The sequence below is a fragment of the Varroa destructor genome, unplaced genomic scaffold (assembly GCF_002443255.2).
Source record: "Varroa destructor unplaced genomic scaffold, Vdes_3.0 BEIS01000003.1, whole genome shotgun sequence".
Taxonomy (NCBI): domain Eukaryota; kingdom Metazoa; phylum Arthropoda; class Arachnida; order Mesostigmata; family Varroidae; genus Varroa; species Varroa destructor.
The window spans coordinates 25152680-25174550 of NW_019211456.1; the positions used below are offsets into that span (position 1 = coordinate 25152680).

At 46.0% G+C, this 21871-nt stretch overlaps 1 protein-coding gene and 1 long non-coding RNA gene across 6 annotated transcripts in view; one reads left to right on the forward strand and one right to left on the reverse strand.

The window, feature by feature from the left end:
- chico (insulin receptor substrate 1 chico) overlaps window positions 1-19898 on the reverse strand; it is a 58828-nt gene extending 38930 nt beyond the window's left edge. For 3 of the 5 annotated variants that reach the window (XM_022795885.2, XM_086982595.1, XM_022795882.2), the window contains exon 1: window positions 16065-19898. In XM_022795885.2, the coding sequence (XP_022651620.1) occupies window positions 16065-16073 (9 nt within the window). In that variant the 5' untranslated portion in view covers window positions 16074-19898. Of the gene's footprint in view, window positions 1-13447; window positions 14455-15563; window positions 15752-16064 lie in introns of those variants that run through there. The other 2 variants (XM_086982597.1, XM_086982598.1) reach the window with 2 other exon arrangements.
- On the forward strand, window positions 14804-20307 carry LOC147756715 (uncharacterized). Its single transcript, XR_015323042.1, has 2 exons — window positions 14804-15363; window positions 15740-20307. It is a non-coding gene; the product is annotated as an uncharacterized LOC147756715 (long non-coding RNA).
- The last annotated feature ends 1564 nt before the right edge of the window (window positions 20308-21871 follow it).

Below are 21871 nucleotides of genomic sequence, written 5' to 3' on the forward strand. Positions count from 1 at the left end.
TCGTCTCTCTCACTTGGACTTTTTGCCATCTCTTCCTCTCTAGCCATGCCACAGTGTGGCAATCGAGCCCCGCTGGCGTCAATACGCAGCAAGGATAGTAGCCGTAAAAATGAAACGGCGTCGTCAATGACGTCCCTAGCAAATAGCCACAACCATCTATCTGTGCTAACAGCAGTCTCGCTATATTTTAAGCAACGAATACGAAGAACGTTCCGTTTGACGTAAAAAGTTATGGCGCCACTGTGAAAATAAGACAGCGGTCCAGACCCTATAGCGAGTCAGATTCGCAGTAAAGATTTAACAAACCGGTCATCAAATTCGATAGAAGTACGGGGAACTGTTGAAGAAGAATTACTACAAGGTGTTTAAGCAATCTGTCGGATCTCTATTTGTTAGTGATGTACGTTAGGAGCCTCTCTGTTTACTAGACAGTTCCTTTCAGGTTTTTGTAACCCTCTGCCCAGCCACTCTGTATTTACGCGCATGATCTACTTTTTTCGCGATTGAATACCAGCTACACTGGATTCACAAGTTGTATAACCCTGATTAACAAAACTAACGAAATCAATCTAAAAAATGAGCCAAAGCACTAGATATTCTAGAATACCGATGCATGATTGAAAACTTCTCCTCTCCCCTTTTCCCTTCCCCCCTAGTTAGTTAGTAGTTATTATACAGGTAGATCGAGCACCGTCGTAATTTCCCCCTTTGCACTAATGCAGAAAAAGTGATCTATCTTTAGAATCTTGTCTGAGCTGATAACTCGTTTTTTTACTTGTTGTCTGGAAGACACGAACACTCCGCATCACATGCGGGCAGGCTATCCCCTGTACTTCCTAAAATCTACATCACGCTACAAAACACAGCTTTCATGTTGTTTACGTGTTACTACCACCCAATTATTACTCGAGTTGTCCGTTTGCTGGATGTTGGTCATCCACCTACAGACGCGCCGAATACGAATCTATAAAAAGAGAAGCGATAGAAGGTCTCATCCTGCACATCACTCTACGAAGGAACTGTCAGATCTGTATACTTAAGCTAGATGCGAATAAGGTGCTGCGTTTCCTTTGAACATTTGCTTGATAAATAATAATAATAATCCGAATAAATATAAACACCTAAGTAGGAAAGAAAATTTACGACCAGTAAGCGCGTGTGTTTACACGCAAATAACGTTAGTATTCATTACAATGATAATACTATATTGGGTGAGTCGCTATCCACACGAACCTACTGTCATACATTGTATCATTGCATCTATAACTATCTACATTACGTCGATGACGATGTTATAGAGACTAATGAGTTGAGTGGAGCATCAAAGTTCCGCCCTCGCCTATCCGTCACCTGCTCTGTGTCTTTCTTCTTCATGAGCCCTGTCCGGGTACGTCTTGCATCTTTCGGTACACACAAACTGAGCTCAGCTGTGCTATGCCAATATTAAAAGTCGTGTCTATCTTGCACTCCGCGCGTCGCAAAGCTGCACGTCCGTAACGGCAGGGTCTGCCTCGATGCCGGGAGATCGCGACGCGACCCTTTTCTCTCCGTATAATCATTTGTTTTCGTATTCATGCTATTGTCTCCGTGGTATAACACAAAGCAAGAGGTCTGTATGCGCGCCCCCTTCTTACAACTTAACTAGCTAAGACGGCAGCCATTAGGCCATCGACAGCGACCGCAGAGCCCGATTTCCGCCTTTAAGCCAATTTCAGTCACTGACTGTGTTACCGGTAAATGCGCGTATATATGATGCTCTGTTATTTCTGTTGCTTAATAGTAATAATCGATCACCAATGTTCTGGAAGGCAATGATCGTCATCATAACTCTGGTTGACAATTTCCATTTGCTATCTCGGAGCTGCAGAAACAGAGGTGATTAGGAAGTTTGTCCGAGTTTCCTGATTAAACAGCTGGATGCATAATAGCAGCGACTCCACGAAGGCGTTTTCTCGCATCAAATTTGCAAGCTGTGCCCCCTTATAGAATTGGTCGACTCGGTTATTTTCGCATGTTTACAAAGGCAAAATAAAACGGCGGTCGGAAAATGTCAACGGCAAAACATTAGCAGCGATGAGACCGCGCATTACTTTATCTTGCAATACTCGAAACCCCAGTCAGAAAAAGGCTTCGTGCTGTCAATGGCTAAAACTCCTAAAATTCTACAGCGGTTTGAGCAACTTCGCCAACCGAATCTGATAGAACAACACCAGTCTTTATTTTTACCTTGGACTAGATATTTTGCATGAAATTAATTCACTTTAATGTTCCGTGAAGTGCCTATAAATGTTTATCTTCCGCATAAGAATGCAATAATTACGCCACATTCTTTTTTCAAAAAGTTGCTTGTTCTTAGCCAATTCTGAATTCAATGGTGAAAGCAATAGAATAACTCTTATATTGCTATATTTAGATATAGCAATCGATATACTAGGTTATTGAAAGGTACCACACCTACCGGCGGATTCTGTCCAAAGACTCAGCGGAATTTTGGGAGCTACCGAATCTTAGCATGTGTTCAATGACATGCCTTTTCAATACCGTACGTAGACGGAGCCCTTCGATATCACGTCATATACGAGCCATTTAATGACTTGTATGCAAATCCCGTCGTACACGGATGGCTACTGCAATATTTAGCCCTACTGATTGGTTACCCAACGTCTTGGCAATTGGTAGCCTGAATCGGCTCCTGGCTTTTCAGGAGAACAACTATTTTACCATATAACACTATCCTTCTTTCAGCATCATAAACTTTGAGACAATACATTTTATGAAATAGTCAACAATATAGAGAGACCTAAATGATCCTATGCTGCTTACGAAGCCTGCTCTACGAAGAGCATATTTGGCATGGTACAACTACGAATATCAGCATCCCCCAGCAACGCGTTTCCCTCTAATCGTACTCTGATAGATTGATAGAGTATTTAACCGCGGCAACAAGCCAAGAGAAATTAACCCGATATAGGAGTAACGGACTTTTTACACTGATATATTCAGAAGGCTATAACCGAGTGGACAATCCATGAAATGAGTCTATGAGATAAAAAGCTCTCTGAATAAGCGCGTGCGTATAAACAACACTAATTCGTGGCTGTATAGACGACGTTTTCCAGGTTAGGCCCGATGAAACTTTTCTAGTTTTATATGAGTCTGCGCAGAGGTCTGTTGGGAATCGGCCAAATGTAGCCAAATTAAGCCATTGTTATGCAAATTTAATTCGTGTCTGTCAGTTGAAGACTTTGTTCGATAATATTTGCCGGCTACAACGGATTGAAGCGGCTGAGGATGAAATAAAGAGAGATGCTAAATACTAATAAACCCCGCTTAAGGGAAAACTTATCTACATAGGTTGTACAATACAATGAAACATACGATGTATGCTTAATGAACCGTGCTTTGAGTACCTTACGTAACTGTAACGCACAATTGCACCCAGAAGGTAGACGACGATGTTTCTTCGTTTGCTTTTCGAAACTGGCAATTGTGTAGTTTGCTTTTTTAATTTCACGGACATTTTGTTATCGTTATTTATGTGAATCATACGTAGAACAGTGACTAATTTAGAATCAGCCTGCGTTTTATACAGCTTCACACACTTTAATTGAACGTCTCAACAGGGTATCTTGATCGCGGTCATATTTAGTGATTTTCATTTCTCGTTTCTTACGGACAACATGACAAAAATGTTTGCTTGTGTCATTATTATCTTGTCAAATGTTCAAGAACTGAAAAAGAGATTCATAACAACGACGTGCAGTGATGGACCATTTTCCAGCAGCATTCGGAGGAATTTTTCTTTATTAGATTTACAGTACTATCATGCTGACCTGTTGCTAAACGGGCCGAGCACAAAGCATTTCCTTAAGTGTGATACACAACACAGCTTAGAAGAACAAAACTTACAGAACTACAGAAAAATTGTATGCAACTATTAAAAAATCAATACGTCCTCATTTCTCCTACCTATACTTATGTTGTCTATAGTCCCTATGGTATTTCCCAACACCAGAGGTCACATTCTAAGCGGGCGTTTATTGAAAGATTCAAAATATAGGCTGCAAACTGGTGAACCGTCAAGCAACAACAGTTGATTCGATCCTGAAATTTGGCCACTTCCTATATAAGCTTAGAAGGGATGCTGTTTTTTCCATATACTTTAAGGGGCCACCTTGGATGAGAGTGGCATACTAACTAGCTCAATCTAGTCCAACTTAGAAAGGTAATCCTGCTGCTAACGTACCACCACCTCAGTCATATAAATATCAAAGCCAAACGAGAGCTGCTATTCTGGTCATACTAGACGAAAACAAGCGGCTTTTGTTTGTGTATGTGGGGCACATCGAGCTCGCAAATGGATACCCTACTATAGACGCCATGCGGGGAGAAGACCGGGTAAATACGGACGCATTCGCATTCATCCTGTTTACCCGCCACTATCTGCCTATATTGTGTGTTGTGCATTCTAGGTTATTAGTGTTGTTACGTTTGTTCTTATTATTAGTTAATTTGAATGACGTGTAGGTACTTTCTCAACATCCGTGGCTACTCGTTGTAGCTAGCGTTCGTGGCAACGACACGTGCTCACAAAGCCTTAGGCAAAAAAAAAAAGAGGTCATCTAGCTGCTACCTAGGGACAGTAGAACCTGTAAAAATAATAGAGTCGCTGTACCTAGATCTAGTAAGCAGGATAATATACAGAAAAGCGGCAGTCAGACTGCGAATAATGCCTGATTAATATTATTGTGATCAGCTTTGTTAGAAGGCTGCCACCTGTTCTCCAGCTGTTAGTATCGACCAACGCATACGTTATGGTAATTGGAGCAGGACCACAATTATATCACACTTTTATGGACGCCCTCGAACGCTGGAGTCGGCTTTCGAGAAAACGCAAAGTATACAAATATACTAATTAGCTTATTATCAATGCGCACATACTATATACATATATATAAATGTAACAAATCATCCATATGTATGCATTATATTCGTGTTTGAATTATGTAGTCTATGCTCTCTGTGCGTATATTATACGTATATCGTTTCACAACCAGTGTACACATTTACCATCATTATAAACAAACAACAGCGACAATAACAACAAAATTGCAGAGCAGACGCTCTTCTAAGGGCAGTCAGCGGCGCACGTAACGGCCATCAAACTGCAGTTACTGCTTCTGCTTCTTTTGTTGGCCGACTAGTTGTTTTTTTGACGTGTTGTTCTGCCACTCATGGCGAAATTGGCGGCGGCGGCGGCGGCGGCGGCTGTCGTCGTTTGTCGTCATCACTCGCCACTCAGACAGGAGACCGCGCGAGGCAACAACATGGTGGCCATGCCGCATCACTCGCGCTTCGCTTAGCTCCTAGTCCTGATGGTGGTCCTGTTGCTATTCGGTGCGCACCGACTCTACCCTTGAGTCGAAATAGCACTCAGCGCTTAGTCGGTCGCAAAGCGTCAGATACCGTCACCGCCTACAATAGATGTTCAACAAACGCAGCCAGCCAGCCAGCCAGTATCGAAAAATCGTATAATAAGTACGGTCCAAAGCAGTCAGAGATACGCCACTACCAGTCCGTGTCACGGGCAACATTGGCATTCGTCGTGCCAACTCGCCGCCTGTCTCGACCCGACTCCATTTGTTTGACCCGTCCCATTTGTGGCAGCGCGACCGCCTGCTGCTGGTGTAACTGCAGCAGCAGCCACCGTGGCATTGCGGACATCGAATAGTAGGGAGAGCGAGACTAAAGCAGCCTCGACGGTGAGTGCGGTCGAGTGTGGGTGACGAGAGAGGCTGAACAGAAACCGAGGGGAGAGTGAAGGCAAGACGAAGGCTGCTGGTAAGCACTAGCTACAGAGAGAGGGAGGGACAGACTGCGAGAGAATGAGAGGAGAGAGTGGAACCGAGGTCATCGACCCGCGCACGCTCGGCGCAGCCACTGCACTCCACATCAACCACAGTTTTTTTTTTTTTTTCACAATAACAGCAGCACCAAGACCAGTATCATCATCGTAGCCGCAGCACGACGGGTACCGTCGGGCCATACAGAAACGACGACAGCACACGCCGCTTTTGCTAACCAGCGATGCTCATATTTCTACTGTTGCATGGCAGCATATCCGCGTTTCTGATGCTCTCTGCCATCCAGTTACTAGTATAGGATGCTGCAAAAGCGGCAACATGGGCAGAAAAAAGCCTGCTTGCCTGGTTCATTGGCGACGACCGCATCCCCACACAGGTTGCGGGAGCCCGCGACGGTGATGGTGCTGCTGCTGCTGCAGCTGCAGTAGCTACCGCCACGGCCGCTGTGTAAGCTGTTGTTACTGTTTTCACTATGGCCCTCGATAACGATGGCGAAGCGAGGCGGCGTCGCGATGGCAGGTTGCACTGAAGCAGTCGCCATCACAATACTGGTAAAGGAAGGCATAAGGGAATACGGAGAACGAGCCAATCGACCAAGCAATCGCACAACAACGACTATTTGTACTGTGTTGTTTTTACTCCATTGATTTTTGGTTTTATAAATGAGAGAATGTAAAATGCGGCGTGTACTAACTTGAGAGAATTTCAAGCCGACCTCTCGCATAGGTATTTGATAAAAAAAAAAACTTCGGTGCCGGTCCTTCACGAAACGTTCATCACGTTTTTTAGTTAGTTTTTTTTATTAACATTGAAACCGCGTTTCCTCAAAATACTTGACTACTTCTGCTCAAGGGGCTTACAGCAAACAAAAAGAGGAAAAGCCAAAATGCCTTTTTTGCGTGTCATTGTGTCTTGCATACACTGGGATCACTTGCTCATACTTGCTCCAGGAAACAAATGAACACAAATGAAATAAGAAAAAATCGTGGGAGGACAAAGAGCGACGATAGCAATCAGCATTGCCATGAAAAGCAAAGTTGACGGCAAAGATGCACAACAACGGAAACATGACAGACAATTATAAGCATATAATGCCCTTGTTATTGTGCAAAACGGCATCGATTAACACTGGTTGCGATTAGTGTGTAATTATACCAAAAAAAAAGTAACAAAAACAACAACATCATTAGCAGAAAGTGATGAAAAATAGTCTGATCATAACCTGCACGAAAGTCAGTTAACGATCCGAACAGATGTTGTTTAGTAAACAATTTTTAATTCGACTATAATAAAAAAATACATATTCTTATAGCTGCGGCAGGAAATTTGTGATAGGAATATTTGGAGATTTGGAGTGACAGATTCCCTTAGTTCTCTGAGGTCGTCAATATGCGTTGTCATTAGTCTCTACGTGAGGAACGACTGCGATGGGGTTCGGAGCACACAGTCACCGGCCGACCCTCCAGGTCAAACATGTTACTCAGTTTTTGCTTGAATCCGTTCAAACTAATCATTGGCAATGGTCAAGATCTGACGCCCACGATATGAATGGGAAAAACAGAATTTAGCCATCGGCAAGCTTCTGTGTTCGTATATCTATATGATCTAATTCCAGAAAAGGTTCCAATGATTTTGTGGACTTGTTTAGTCCAACCAGATAATTTTTACAACATGACTGCCTTTTAATTCAGACTTGCTCATGAAATTTTCTTTATAGATTATCAGTAATAGGTTATTCGGATTTTTGTAAGCTCAAAAAACAATCATTATAATTTAAAGTGAGCGTTCTCTTGCAAACAACGTTTTCGAGTCGCTGGGAATACTTATTCAATATTCTTGTAACAAGGTGTCACTAAACGATATGTTTGAATGTCGTGAACTTAGATGAAGTTTACTTATGACTTGTTATGGATCCAAAGTGAAAATGATACTTGATAACAAATTGAAATGACGCGAATTGTTTGTTCCTAAATATAGTTGTTGCGTAAATGAGGGAGTGACCGCTGGTTCCAAAGTGAGTAGATACACCTTGGTTTGTTACCTGCCTATCAATTCATTACGATAGACAAGTTTGCGCTTAGCCGGGTACGTCATTGAACCGCAATCAGTTAACTCAATTATGAATCGTTTACCACTTTAATTCTTTCAAACGTCAATGCAGATTCGACTGAATAACACATTGGAGAACAACAACAAAAAACTATTTCTATTTTAGAAAATCATTTGGGAATATTTTTCCTCGTGAAAAAACATATTTCTGATGGGGTGACTCCTGACAGTTTAGGAGAAAACAGCTATTTACACTGAATAACCAGATTTGTTTGGACTCGGCTGATAACCACTCTCTCATACTAATACCACTGCTAAAATTGAACCTATCAATGCAGATGTCTTCTAAAGAAACTCAGCGTTATTTACGACCAAGAGAATCATCATGATCGTTGCCAAAACTTTATAATTACGTTTGCTATTCTGTTGTCGTTTTATCATACTCGCTTGGCGATTCCTCAGCGGCTAACTGTCCTTTGCCATCCTGGCTCTTGTATTTACATACAGCCACACATATACATACCCAGGCGAAAAGCGTACTCATTCGCTGGCACTGCCTTATGCGGCCACAACAGCAGCCGCTGTGCAAACTTAACTGCAACTATCGTAGCAGCTACATCAGTGGCCTTGTTTCAATTGCTGCGCAGTATCACAGTCCGCCGCCTTCATTTCGAGGCCCTCAGGTCTTGAGAACCTGCCACGACGGCCGCCGTCGATGCCATCACCTCTTCTAGCTCCCCATTCTCCTGGCCTGCCCAGTGCCTCAGAGCCCCCTGCTAATGTCCCAGTCATCGTTGCCAAAACGAACTTCGCGATATCCACTCAGGCGAGAGAGAATGACATAATTCTTGTTCTAGATCTCCATCTCTATTTTACGTTGGAGTCTCCCACTGCGTCTTCTTGAGTTGTGAGTGAAACGCAAATAACATGTTGATGAGCGTCGCAGCGTTTCCCCAATGCGCTTTACTCTCCTCAGGCAACCGACCCATTCTGCACCTTCCCCAACGCGATCCGAATGATAAAAACAGTCGGGGGACAAAAGAGACTAGTGATGATGATGATGATGACCATATTTGTGCCCATCGCAAGCCAGCGAAACAACAACAACTAACGGGAAGACACGAGCAGCCGAACATACACAATTACAGAGCCCAACCGATGACGACGCTTGAGCCGCTATTATCGCAGGACTTTGCACTCCACATCAGAACAGAACGACCCGCTGATGCAGCGTGTTGATCGGATCCGATCACTAAATGACACATGGACCGATCAACAACTGATGAATTCATTGATAACAAGGAGAGGGAGAAGGAAGGACAAAGAAAAGGATTGCGAAAACGACGACAAGCACCCACGGCATACTGTAGCTTGTCGGTGCAATAGGACATTAACATTGGCCGCGATGTCATTACAAAGCTGTTATATATTCATTTTTATTTTTTATATATTACTGTATACACTCGTATACTGCAAGAGTGCACAAGATAAGAAGGTAAATGGTAAAGCCAATACCGCAACGGCGCAAAGCGGCGAACAAAAGGCCAGCGAGCGCATCATTCATGGCTATAGCGTAAACAAGCACAACAAGAACGTATCATCTATCCCAACGGTAGCCAGTGGACGCTACAATTTCTATCGGCGCCACCGCCGAGTCAGCCCGTCTCAATAGCAGCAGCTCCTATCCGAGTAGGAGTGATGAGAGCTGTCTACCGATGCGTGCGAATTCAAACGGCGTACTGACTTAATTGCCGTTATTGGGGCGTATTCAAACAATAGTCCGATGACAATGAAGAACAAAAAGACATTTCACTTATAGGAAGAGTAACCACAAGGGTGACGGTTCTAATAACAAAGACAGGTAGATTCGGTCGATAACTGTATAGAACCTTCTGTTTACAAAGGTCCACTACTGTTACAATGGTACTAAAGAGCGCGATACGTAATGATTCGCTGACAACCCATCCTTATCGACGTATGACAATGATCGACATTGACGTCGTTGTAATAATGATATTAGCATTAGCAATCCAAATTCGACAAACTCGGTGCACTGTAATACGAAATAGGTGTGGAGATAGAAGTTCTCAACCGCACGTATTACGATCAACAAAAAACAACAATTTGCCGTCTGCCCCTCTGTAGTAGTCTATTACACCGCTTTGCTCGAGTGTTGCAATTGTACGCGGGGCGAAGTCTCGTCTTAAAACCGTTGTGTCGACATAAACAGCAGGCAATAGACAAAAAGGCCAAAACACATAGCGGTAAACTAATAAAATAAAAGCCTGCTACGCGCGTATAAGAGCGTGAGCTCATTGCTCTTGCCGCGGCTGTTGGTAGTAGTACTGCTGTTATAGAGCCATTTGTTTGTGAGCTCGTACAGCCTTACGTGTACCTCAGTGCGGAGCATCGTGCTGATGACCACCTCTATCGCCATCGTCATCAATGGAAATATTAAAATTTAGGATTTGTACCTATATAGCGCCACAGCAGCGCTTGTAGTTCATCACGTACATAAATTTATACCCTACAATGGAAACGCTTGATAACTTATTGATGACAACAAACACAAACATGACGGCCATTTGACACACATTCAACTGCCTCCAACAATAGCAACAGACAACAAGAAGGGGGTTCGGTCGAGGACGACGAGCCTATTAGTGATCAGCTGTTGTTTGTGCGTTTGCTATCGCTAAAGGCAGATAGATACGGAGTCCGAGCCTTCTGCTAGTTGCTATGAAGGATGCAAAATACTCGAGTGGTTGGCAGGCCGATAGAAACTAAAAATCGATGACGCCTGCACCGAGAACGACAATCATATAGAAATGTCGTTGTTTGGCTCATCCTGTTGTTGCTGATGATGGCTGTAGTGGTGATGATGATTACGTTGATGATGGCCACGTTAACCATCATGCTAATGATGAAGCTAACATTTCGCTGCAGCGTTCTCGGCTGCTCGCCTGGTCCACCCGCCTCGTCACTCAGACAAAACGTCAGCAGCTGCCACAGCCGCTTTACGCCACAACACATTCATATCTACAGACACGACGGATGCACTATGTACGTCTGTATATCGAGTTGAATACTGAACGAGTTGCGGCCAGATGAACGGACGCCATTAATAACTGTACAACGCGTTGGTCAGTCAATAAGCGGACGTACAAAACAGCCGCTGCACCATGGATCGTTCACCGTAGCTCCAAAGTAGTTGTAGTCAATGGCCAACAAGCAACAGCAGCGGCGGTGGGACCCAGCATGGCGTTCGCACTCGTGCCCAAACTGAACGGTGTGGAAATATACACCGTTTATAATTTCAGAAACGGGTTATCAATGGCAAGCCAGACATGGACGAATGGAGCAAAACAGACCGAACGGCCGACTAAAATGACATTCCATCGACGGACAGGCAAACATAGACACAAATAAAGACAATTTGTAATAGGAGGACATCGTAAGGAGGCGTAGCGGCAGAAAGCACACCCACCCAAACGACAGGCAGTCCGCTATATTGTCATAATATACCAGACAAGACTAGCTAAATACACACCAAGTGCGCATCATGAATATGCCGACATTCAACATCGTAAACATTAGACCCATAGATAGATACTGGATACCTGCTTAAGGGCAGAGACGGGCGAAGGACCCCTGCTGCTACACGTTCGTCTGTTTCTCTGTTTCGCGTTCATAGGCCAGTCCAGCCTATTTGCAGCCATTGCTAAAGTTGTAGTGCCGTCGACCGACCAGCTACTGTCACTGCCGATATGATAAGTCCGTAATATTTAGATGAATGTACGTCTGGAGTAGAGCTACGACTGAAACAGCTGTATGGCCTGTCGGCAGCGGCAGCGGGCATGAACGACACGTCAGTAAGTAACCCTAATAGACGGGAATCTCTATTAAATAGCAGCAAATTAGTTTAAGAGCAATAATTGGTGTTCAGCTGACGCTCCGGCTCCCGTTGCATTGATCAGATTCTGTTACCTATACAGTAGACGGCAGTGAAACGAAAGCGGTTCGCTGGGCTACCTTTAATGATGATGGCGATCAGGAACGATGACCGCTTGTGGAAAGATGACGTCTGCGCTATTGCGCAACAAGAACCTGCGCGCCACGAACTGCTGCGGCCGTCACGGACAGCAAGTGTACCATTGTCTAATGGTTGAGTTCGTCTCAACTGCCATCGACTAACATGAACATTATTATTGAAATCTTACAATAATCATTATTACGATATATATTCGCGACGGAAAACTGAATACTATTGCCCTTCATAGTGCGATTCGCGAAAATGGACACAACCCAAAATCTCCGACCCGTTCACTGCCATTTGCATCGCCGTATATCGATATGTTATTGCACTATAATGTATTGACTTAATATAAATCGTCTGCGGATACTAGCGTAGTACTAGCTGTGTTAGCTCTACCGAGTCGATTGGTGTGTGTACACGCCTGTTCCCGTATGTTGCCGGCTCCGAACACCCAAAGGCAGGCATGCTTGGCGAGGCCATGCAGCTATTCAGGCCTATAGGACAGAATGCGTATGGCGAGTGAGATGTCTGGAGGAGGGCGTGAGGAAGGGTAACACAGTAGCAGCAGCAGCAGCAGGCCATATAATGCCTTCGTTCGCTACCATCCGTTAAAGCCGCCATTGCTGCCGCTGCTGCTATGGCAGCAGCATACACCCCGTGCAAGCAACGTGGGCGACCGACCGACCGACCGACCGACCGACTCATCAGGACGGCCACCGCAGTAGTTGCAAAAATAGAACGACGTCACTTAGACACACAATCACATGCACACATACACGCTACTTCAATACTGACACTGCTGCTGCTGCTGCTTCAAATAGAACACCATTCCAGCCACTCCATCGCACTGTGCTTATCTGCTCATCCCATTCACGTTGAGTAAGATCCCTTACTTCTCCTTATCTATCTCTTTCAATCTTCCTGAAGATGAGGAGGCGAGACTTTGCGACAGTGCAGTGTCGTCATGTGGTCGCGTCCCCGTGTCATGCACCCACACTAGCTGCTGATTGGCTTCTCATGTCTCGACCATATACATAAACTAGTCGCGTACGGCACGTACACAAACACGCACTCACGTGCCCAGCCCAGTTGGCTCTGATATGCAGGCAAGCGAACTCGTCTAATTACAGATAACAGAGGGACACAAACACAAACGGTACGAACAAGTGTCAAAAGGAACGATCTATTGGGGACGACAGCAGCAGCGGGTGAAAAACTTTATAAAAACTTTGTCTTTATAAAAAGACAACATAGGCGGCTGACGTTTTCGAAGGTGGCTAGCTGAGCATCCCCCACACGAGCAATGTATAGATGTTTATTTTTCGCTGAAGTATGAGGGTATGTTTCACTATTTGACGGCGCTAGGCATTTAGTCTAATTAGCGTAGTCATACAATAGAAGTCTGGCCAACGATGTGACTATCATCCTCTCTGGCAGCGGCCGATTCGTCTAAGTTCAGCAATTCGAATGCAAAAAGAACTACTACGATTTCACTTACCTAGAGCGCTGATCTGCAAATCCATATTGACGAACGCTGCCAGCAGCGATCAGACCACTGCAACAAAGACGACAATCGAGCAGCAGTTGGCCGCGAAGATTCGTCATCGACTCGTCTTATTATGCAATAAGTCACCGGTGGTACTACGTACAGCTTTAGTATAGAGGCACTATCTCTGATACGCTTGCAATAGTAAATAAATACAGAAGCAAGATGCAACCGCTTGAAATTAGTCACAGTAAGGCCCTGGACATTCAGTGATCGTCGATTTTTTCTATTCGCAACTCGCCTCGCAGTACCTTTCCAATGGATTTGACACCTTGGTGCAAGCTTTGTCTATTTTTTTTTTTTTCCCATTTTTGTTTAGTGGTTGCCAGAAGTAGTTGAACCATATGGCGGGCCGTGCTATTTTCCACTGCCTGCTTTCATACAGCCGTTTCGAGTTCGATGCATCTATCGGGCCGGCAGTTGGTCTGGGCCCCACTGGTGGCCGATGTCGACGAATTTCAAGGGCTCGAACCGACAAACGGAGACTGATATCGTATTAACAACGGCGGCAGCGACAAATCACTAAATCGCCATCAGTGGCAGTAAAACACACAACAATCCGGTGCTGATGCTGACGATGACGCATATAACAGTCGTCGCTGGAGCCGCACGCGGCGGTTCGCAAATCAAGAATCGCCGCAGGAGGACACAGCGAAATATCAGTGAATAAAATTGCGCATAGACAGCAACAGCAAGTACCGTCAAGCGGCAGCAGTGGCAGCAATGCTAGTGCTCGTGGTAGATCGAAAGGCAGCGGAGAACGCAAGCCATCCGAACTGTTGTGTATTATCACACAAAATATACGCACACTGGGCGCCTACAGCGGTTACCGGCCACTGGTCGCCACTGGATAGCATTTTTCCGTCGTCGCCGGCAACGCGCCAACTGACCAGAAAACATACGCATGGACCAACAGATAGAAAAGCAAAGGCGAATACAAGAGCATCGCTGCAACTAACAGCAAAAGAGACCGCTGCTGTTACTGATACAGCAGCAGCAGCAGCAGCAGCAGCAGCAGCAGCAGCAGCAAAAGTTTACGCCAAAGGTGACGGACCTGAACTCCCGTCGTTAAACCCGGAGGGGTACTGCCGCCGCCGCCGCCGTTATTGATGTTGCAGTGGCATTTGCTATTTGATGGCTTTGATTGGCCATGGTTCTTAGTTAGCTAGGTTGATGACTATCCGCTCGTTTCGCGCTTGTTGCTGCTGCTGCTGCTGCTGCTAATGATGATTGTTTTGTTATTGTTGTTTAGGGGCTTCTGGCCGGTACAGCAGACGCAGCGACCGGCTACATGCTAGCGATAGATAGACAAAAAACGATTTAGTGGCAGGTAGACAAACAGAGAGACAGCAGCCACATTAAGTATCGTATCACTACCGTGTTCAGTTCGACTAGCAGCAGGATCAACCAAACTGTTGCTGTTTGCGGCCGAACTAATCGGTAGCGTGCTACTGTATCATCTCTCTCGACGCGGCGTCACCGGCAGCAGCGGTAGCAACGCTTATGGTCACACTGTTGTTCAAGACTGTGTATTATCGTGCGAATAACTAGCAGACCAGCAGTAGCAGCAGCGTACGCTGCTGCCGTTGTTCACAGCCATTAGCTACTGTTAGCATAGTACGGAGCAGTGTGTCGTCGAGCTAAACGTTATGAGCAAATGCGCCTGTTTTAAGTATTCGATCGTCGATTATTAGCCGCAAACAACGTATTGCATCAGCATTCGCAGTTCGTTGTCATGTAACTTCTACGTATCATTCGAAGACGGTTAGTTTCGCAGGAAAACAAATGAAGAGGCAACGGTACAAGTCACGCCGGTTCATATGAGGAATGGCTGGCTCCGGATGGCAACAACGAAATTTTGCAACGAGGTACGGATACAAAAAAGACCATGATGGTAGCAGTTCGATTTTGTCTCGAACTAGTTCAACCACTAATGTCACCATCGGACGACAAAGGCAGTTCCACGAGCATCCTAATCAAGCGCGTTCTGGTCGAACCGCTAGCAGTGGCCGCCTGCACAATAACAGATACCCAAGGACCCCTCCAGAAAATCTCCCTAGTCACTTACCGCTTTGTTGAATCTATTACCATTTCTTCTCAACGCTCTGAAAGAAATGCTCGATCCCGTTTTTCAGCACGCCACACTAACCGATACGTTTCTGATCACCATACACTACCCATTTACCCAGATCAAATAACAACAATAGCAATACGTTTTCTTTTCATGCTTTGTTCTGCCCGAAGTACGTGTGAGAACCCACGTCTGTACTCGCCGTGTAAGTCACCTATAAAAGGACCTATGCAGACACAGGAAAAGGCTACTCTGCACTGTCCACAAACCTGTACGCACAGATACAAGTACGCCCGGTGTGCATTTACTTACATATTTGCCTCAGTGTACGTAGTTCTCCGGATAGATCAGTTGAAAACAGCAAGAGCAATAACAACAGCGACGCCGACAACAACAGATAAACAAACCACCTCAAAACCAATACGGATACGTATAGAAGTAGTGATAGCAATAGCAGTAGTTCATTATCACCACGAACCTATTCTATATAACGCTTACCTTATCCATTCAGCGTAATTACTATACGTCTGACCGGCAGCTGCTGTTCTTGATGTTTTCAAGGCTCGTCTGCCTTCGTAGTGTCACATTTAAAAAGCGGGCAGTGCGATGTTGCCGCGATGTTTGTAACACTAGCAATAACAATAGTACATAGTATTACTATCCTTTGAATGTTTTCTATTTTGTTCACGCTGCACTGGTACAACTCTATATATGTTCCCGTTTATTTACTGTGTTTGCTGGCCGCTGCGGCAGCCGTAGCAACCACGTAGTCGTAGCCAGCACATCTAGCGTTCACTGCGATACGAACACACGTGAACGGCCCCGCTCAATACGCTCGCTCTGACGAGACACGTTGCTCACACGCTGCCAGCGGTCATCACTCTTTACCGTTGTCGCTCTGCGGCGTGGCTGTGCTCAACGGACGGACCTGCTGAAGTTGCTAACGGCAGCGCCTGCTAGCTGGATGTCCCAGCAGCAGTAATGATCGTATTCGACGTTCACTGAATGGTGGTACTCCACCTCGAACATACTTTCATTCCGAACCGCCTCTCGCGTTCTCTTCCTGTTTCACACGGGACGATCGAACGGCGAGAGCACAACGTGGGGACCACGCTGTTGTTATTGTTGCTGCTGCTGTCGTTGCCCTGTCGTGGTTATTGTTATTATTATGATGATGATATGATGATCAGCGACGACATCGATAACGCAGCAACGTATAGTTGGCGTGGACGGCCCCCCTGTTGTCGCTCGTACGAATCCACGAATCCGTCGTGGTCGAGCGAATAGTAAACGACAGAATGGTGCAACACACGTAGCTTCTATACCATAGCAAGTCACTCGTCGTCAGCCAGTCATCTATAAGGGTATCCTTCTCGTCTGGGTAGGTATTTAGACACACTTCGGGTGGGTCTTGCCCTCTCGTGCACGCCTTCCACTCGAATCCACGTTGTCTAGAGGCTGCACAACACGCAACACCGTCACAACGATCACTTGAACTCCGTAGTTAGGCCGACTGGCGGCGGCGGCGGTAGCGCCCCGTTGGTCGTTGTATCCTTGTTGTTGTTGCTTTTCCGCTGCAGGTTGTATCGGCTAATAGACGTGAACCGTCCGTCTGTCGTCGGATGATTCAGCTGCAGTCGTTCCCGTAGCCTTTGCTTGACTCTCCTCACAAACAACACAAGCACAGGGCCGACGACTGGTAAATGACTACATGGGTGGCTCCTTGGCTGGCATGCGTCGTACCTTCCAGCGTCGGCAGCGGACCTGCTAGTGCAGCCATTGCCGACGCACAAAACACGTACAGACTGACGAACAAATTTATGGAGTGGCTCGTTATTGAGTTCTGTTCAGTGAACACTGCTGCCGCTATCGCTCACACGTCTAGCAGAAGCAGGAGGGAAGCGCCACACGCTGGAAGCGATCACTTCTGCTATTGTCTGTCTATGGCTTACTTAGCCCGGCCGAACCCACACCGCCGCACGTATAAACGTGCGGTTAATCAACAACGACGCCAGCAGCGAGAATAACATCGATAACAACAATACTACCACACTACGTTTTAGCGTTACCGCCGCTACTGTTGCTGCTACGATTGTTGTTATTGTTGCTGTTCGCGAATGTTTTTTCGAATACGACAGTTGCGAACGTGCTAAAATGTACGCCGTTACAGCTGCTGCTGCTGCTGTAGTCGCCGGGGCACGCTTATTTCTACTAGTCTTGTTGTTGTGGTTATTCAGCGATAACGTTCAACGTGGGTGTTGCTACTGCCAGCTTTCCGAACGCTGCTGGAGCAGTATCATCTTTCGACGGCCCAATGTCGCTTGCAGGCTAAGGTTGCTTACTCCATTGTCGGCTTGGTAGCGACGGTGTGACCACAATCGGCGTGCGAACGAACTTACTAACGACGACGACGACTCTGGCTCGTTCGCCCGTCCCTATCAGCCAACTAATAGTATAATAACCCGCCCAAAAGCAGCAACCGCTGGCGCGCCAGGAGTAGAAGTTGTTTTTGTAGTAAACGGGCCGAGTAGCAGCTAGCGACGCACTCTCATGCAGACAAACAGGCTGACACTGGGCGACACAGACACGACCTCACGCACAGGCCACTACTCCGCTTAACTCTATTCAACTCTCACCTGACCACCTTATCAGCAGCAACAGCAGCAGCAGCAGCAGCGGAATCACTCCAACTAATTCTTCTCAACGACAAACCGACTTCGACTCTTGGCGCTCGTCGCTGTTCGTCGGTCGGTTGGTCGATCGGTCGGTCGGTCGGTCGGTCGTTCGTTCGTTCGTTCGTGTCGTCAGCAGCCGCGGGCAGAGATCGCGGCGCGGAGAGCAGCGGGAGAGAGCAGCGACAGGACAGCACAGCACTTCGCACACGATTGCTCACTCACTCACTCGCTCGCTTACTCACACAGACACTCGTTCGGCCGATTGTTCGTTTTCTTGCGACTACTACAACTGTCCGCTTGCCACAGCAACAGCAACACGACCACTACCACCAGTGCGACCGCGACGTCTAAGCCCTACTTGAATGGTAGAAAAACCCTGCGCCTCAACAGCAGCGCTAGTGGCAGCGCATACTCTTTGGATGGCGAGCGCCGTCGTGCCGTTTCGTTGCCGAAGGAAGCCGTCGTCACAGCCGCAGCCAGCGAAGAGCGGCTGCCAGCGCTGGCTGAGTCTCTGTGTATGTGCGTGCGTGCGTATGTGCAAGTAAGCAAACTCTCTCCCCATGCGTGTGTACCTATGTCGCTCAATATCTGAGTGCCGCTGACGGCCAGCGCTCACTCGCTGGGTGGCTTTTTCTAGTGCCGCGGTCCGCTGGATGCCACCACCATCCGTAGCGAAGCGCCATAAGAAGTCCTTCTCACGTTTATCAGCTTAGACTACCTGTGACGGTATGGCGCTCACTTTACGGCTCTCCATCTCTTTCTCTCTCTCGATATCCCGTATGAAACACGTAGTAGAAAGCGATACGAGGCTTGTTTGCTATATCGTCGGATGGATGTCTGGGTTCGGAATGTGTGTAAAACCTGTGTCCCTAACATCACTGGCGCCTCAGGGAGAAGGGGAGAGCGGTCGACCCAGCCGCGGCAGCACTAGCACCACCACGGCCACGACTTACACATCCAGTGAGACATACCCACGTACAGATACAATTACAGAGCCAGATAGAGAAACGGCGAGAGAGGCTTACACTGCCCCAACCGAAAAAACATGATCACTAGCGCCGCTGCCACCGTCGTAGTCCTGGTCGTCGTCGCTCTCGCTGAACAACAACACATCCACGCAGCAGCAGAAGCAGCGCAAGCACCCGCTGCACACGATATGTAATCCGCTGAGCAGCGCCTAGTTGAATCGATTGCAGCTTGACGAGAATAACTGTTCAACAGCGCACGCACAGCTCACCAGCAGCAGAAGCCGTCGAGGCATGCTTACAGGGACAGACCGATTGACAGACAGACAGACAGACGGAGAGAGAGGTACACAGCATGCTGCGCCCGGCCAGCGAGGAGGATGGCGGGAAAGATACCCAGTCAATCGTCCGCCGGACACACAGCAAAGGGCTGCTATCCAGAGACATAAACAAGCGAAATGTGCTCTCTCTGTTGGCTGCTATGACAATGATGATGGTGATGATGATGATTATGCCGCTGGCGGCTGATTGGCTTGCTCTAGCGCTCTAGGCTCTAGCGCGCCTGCAGCTGACATCAGGGGGCCCAGCTTCACGCCAGGGACAGCCATGCTGTTATGTTATGCTATACATGGGCACACGGCATGTTGTTGACTATTATCCGCGCCGCTGGCCAGCTGACTTTAATGATGACGCGCCAACAAAAATGTTCGTTGCGCAACAAGCGGGCGATCGAATCGAAGCGGAAGATCGAAATCCGCCAGCGTTTACGATTGTGTAATGTTGCTCTGTTGTTGCGTAAAACAAAATGGTATAAAAAAGAAAATACGTAAGGAAATGCTCTTCACGTGGGACATTGAATGCTAATGTAATATTTAAGAGCTGGACGGAATTTTAAGCCCGTCCTGACACGCTAAATGTTTTGCTAAAATATAAATTGACAAGTGCCTAGTCTGATAAAACTAGAAGATTCGATTGACGTTATATATCTTCATATCTCTATTTCCTGTTTGGCCCACCTATTTCCATCGGCTAAACAATCCGGCACAATACTCAGCCTAATAGATGGTATTATCTAATAATAAAACCATCATTATGCACTTACTAGGCGAGCTTGTCACTTGTTAAATAGAACTACAGCTTTTCTTCCAAGCAACGCTTCTCTGCTTGCATCTATCTCATTACATATATATATATATATATATATATATATATATATATATATAGCAACCTCACAAGAAACTCGTATAGTATAATCTCTTTTGTACTTTCTGTTTTTTTTCTAGAAGTAATATTCTCCATCTGGCTGTGTGTATTTCAACAAAAAAGTTTACCTACCCAGCTGATATATTGGCCCAAAATGCTCCTGCTTCATTCTTCTTTTTCTATTGTCTGTAAGGGCAGCCACTACCAGCCGGAGCTAGTATCCAGAGTACTGTCGTCGTCGCTGATGTTTTTTACTATGAGAAATATAGTTAAACACACGACTACACGCGCACACTCCGGAAGACATAGAAAGAGATACCCTTAATCCACAGAGACGCACATCCATTTTCATACACAACTGTTTCTCTTGTACCAGATACAGCGTCATTAGTATCTCTCTGCGTAGAGCTTGCGTGGTGCGGGTATTGTTGCCCCCCAAATGGTCTCCATCTGCTTGTATGCCGCCTTTTCTTTAACTAGTGCGCGGAAACAGTAGCGGCGAGAGATGGCGTTGGTAGTGAACGTGAATGATACAAGATAATGTACACATGCTCGCTTTAACATAAACAGAACTAGTCGAGTTGAAAGCTGAATAGAGTGAGCTGATATGGGCTAATTTGGGCGATTAGTGGACGGACAGCGACCTGATGCGAGAGTGAATAAAAACGCGAAGTAAGGCACGGAGGAGAACAACGAAGTACGCCAACCCTTCCAGGCCTGCCTACGTAGATCAGGATACGCCGAGTGTGTGTGAAGAGCACTCGGTGGTCAAGGGTGCCACTTACCTCTTTTATCTTAGTATTCCAGTCGGCTTTTCGGGTTCCATGGGGGTAGATTTGGGCTACTTTTGAAGGATGATCATTACAGCATGGACCTATACCTCATAGCTATAGGATGCTCATATCACACGTAAAATATTTTCTAGTTAGAGACGAGCGATCTGAATAGAAAAACGGCAACGAGAGTGAAGGATCCATTCAACGGTATCTAATACTCGCCTATCAGCAAACAAAATATTGGAAAAGCCTGAAAAAGAATGAACGTTCATTGCCTACTTATCGATGTAACATATAGGTTATCAAAACGGTATTAGGCATTCTTAAGCCAAAATTGAAGCAAATTATTTTCTATATTAAAAAATAATTACTAAAAGCTACTACACTGTATATATAACAGATTACAACCCTATCACTGGGCAACTTCAATGGTTTCTGGGTGAGAAATCAGGATAAGTGATTTTTTCGTCTCTATGCGAAAACTAAATTAATACAAATAAAGGAGTTCAGCAGTGATCAAAACAGATGATGGCCTTATCACTGGGCAAGTGCGTCAAAATTTCCCACCCAAGTTTTTCCCGGTAGCTAAAAATGTACATGGTTTGACATCGTTACGATGGTAGATGACGTCTTTTCTCTTCACTAGTTCCAAATAACCTTTTTGGTGGCTTGGTGTAGCCTTATTA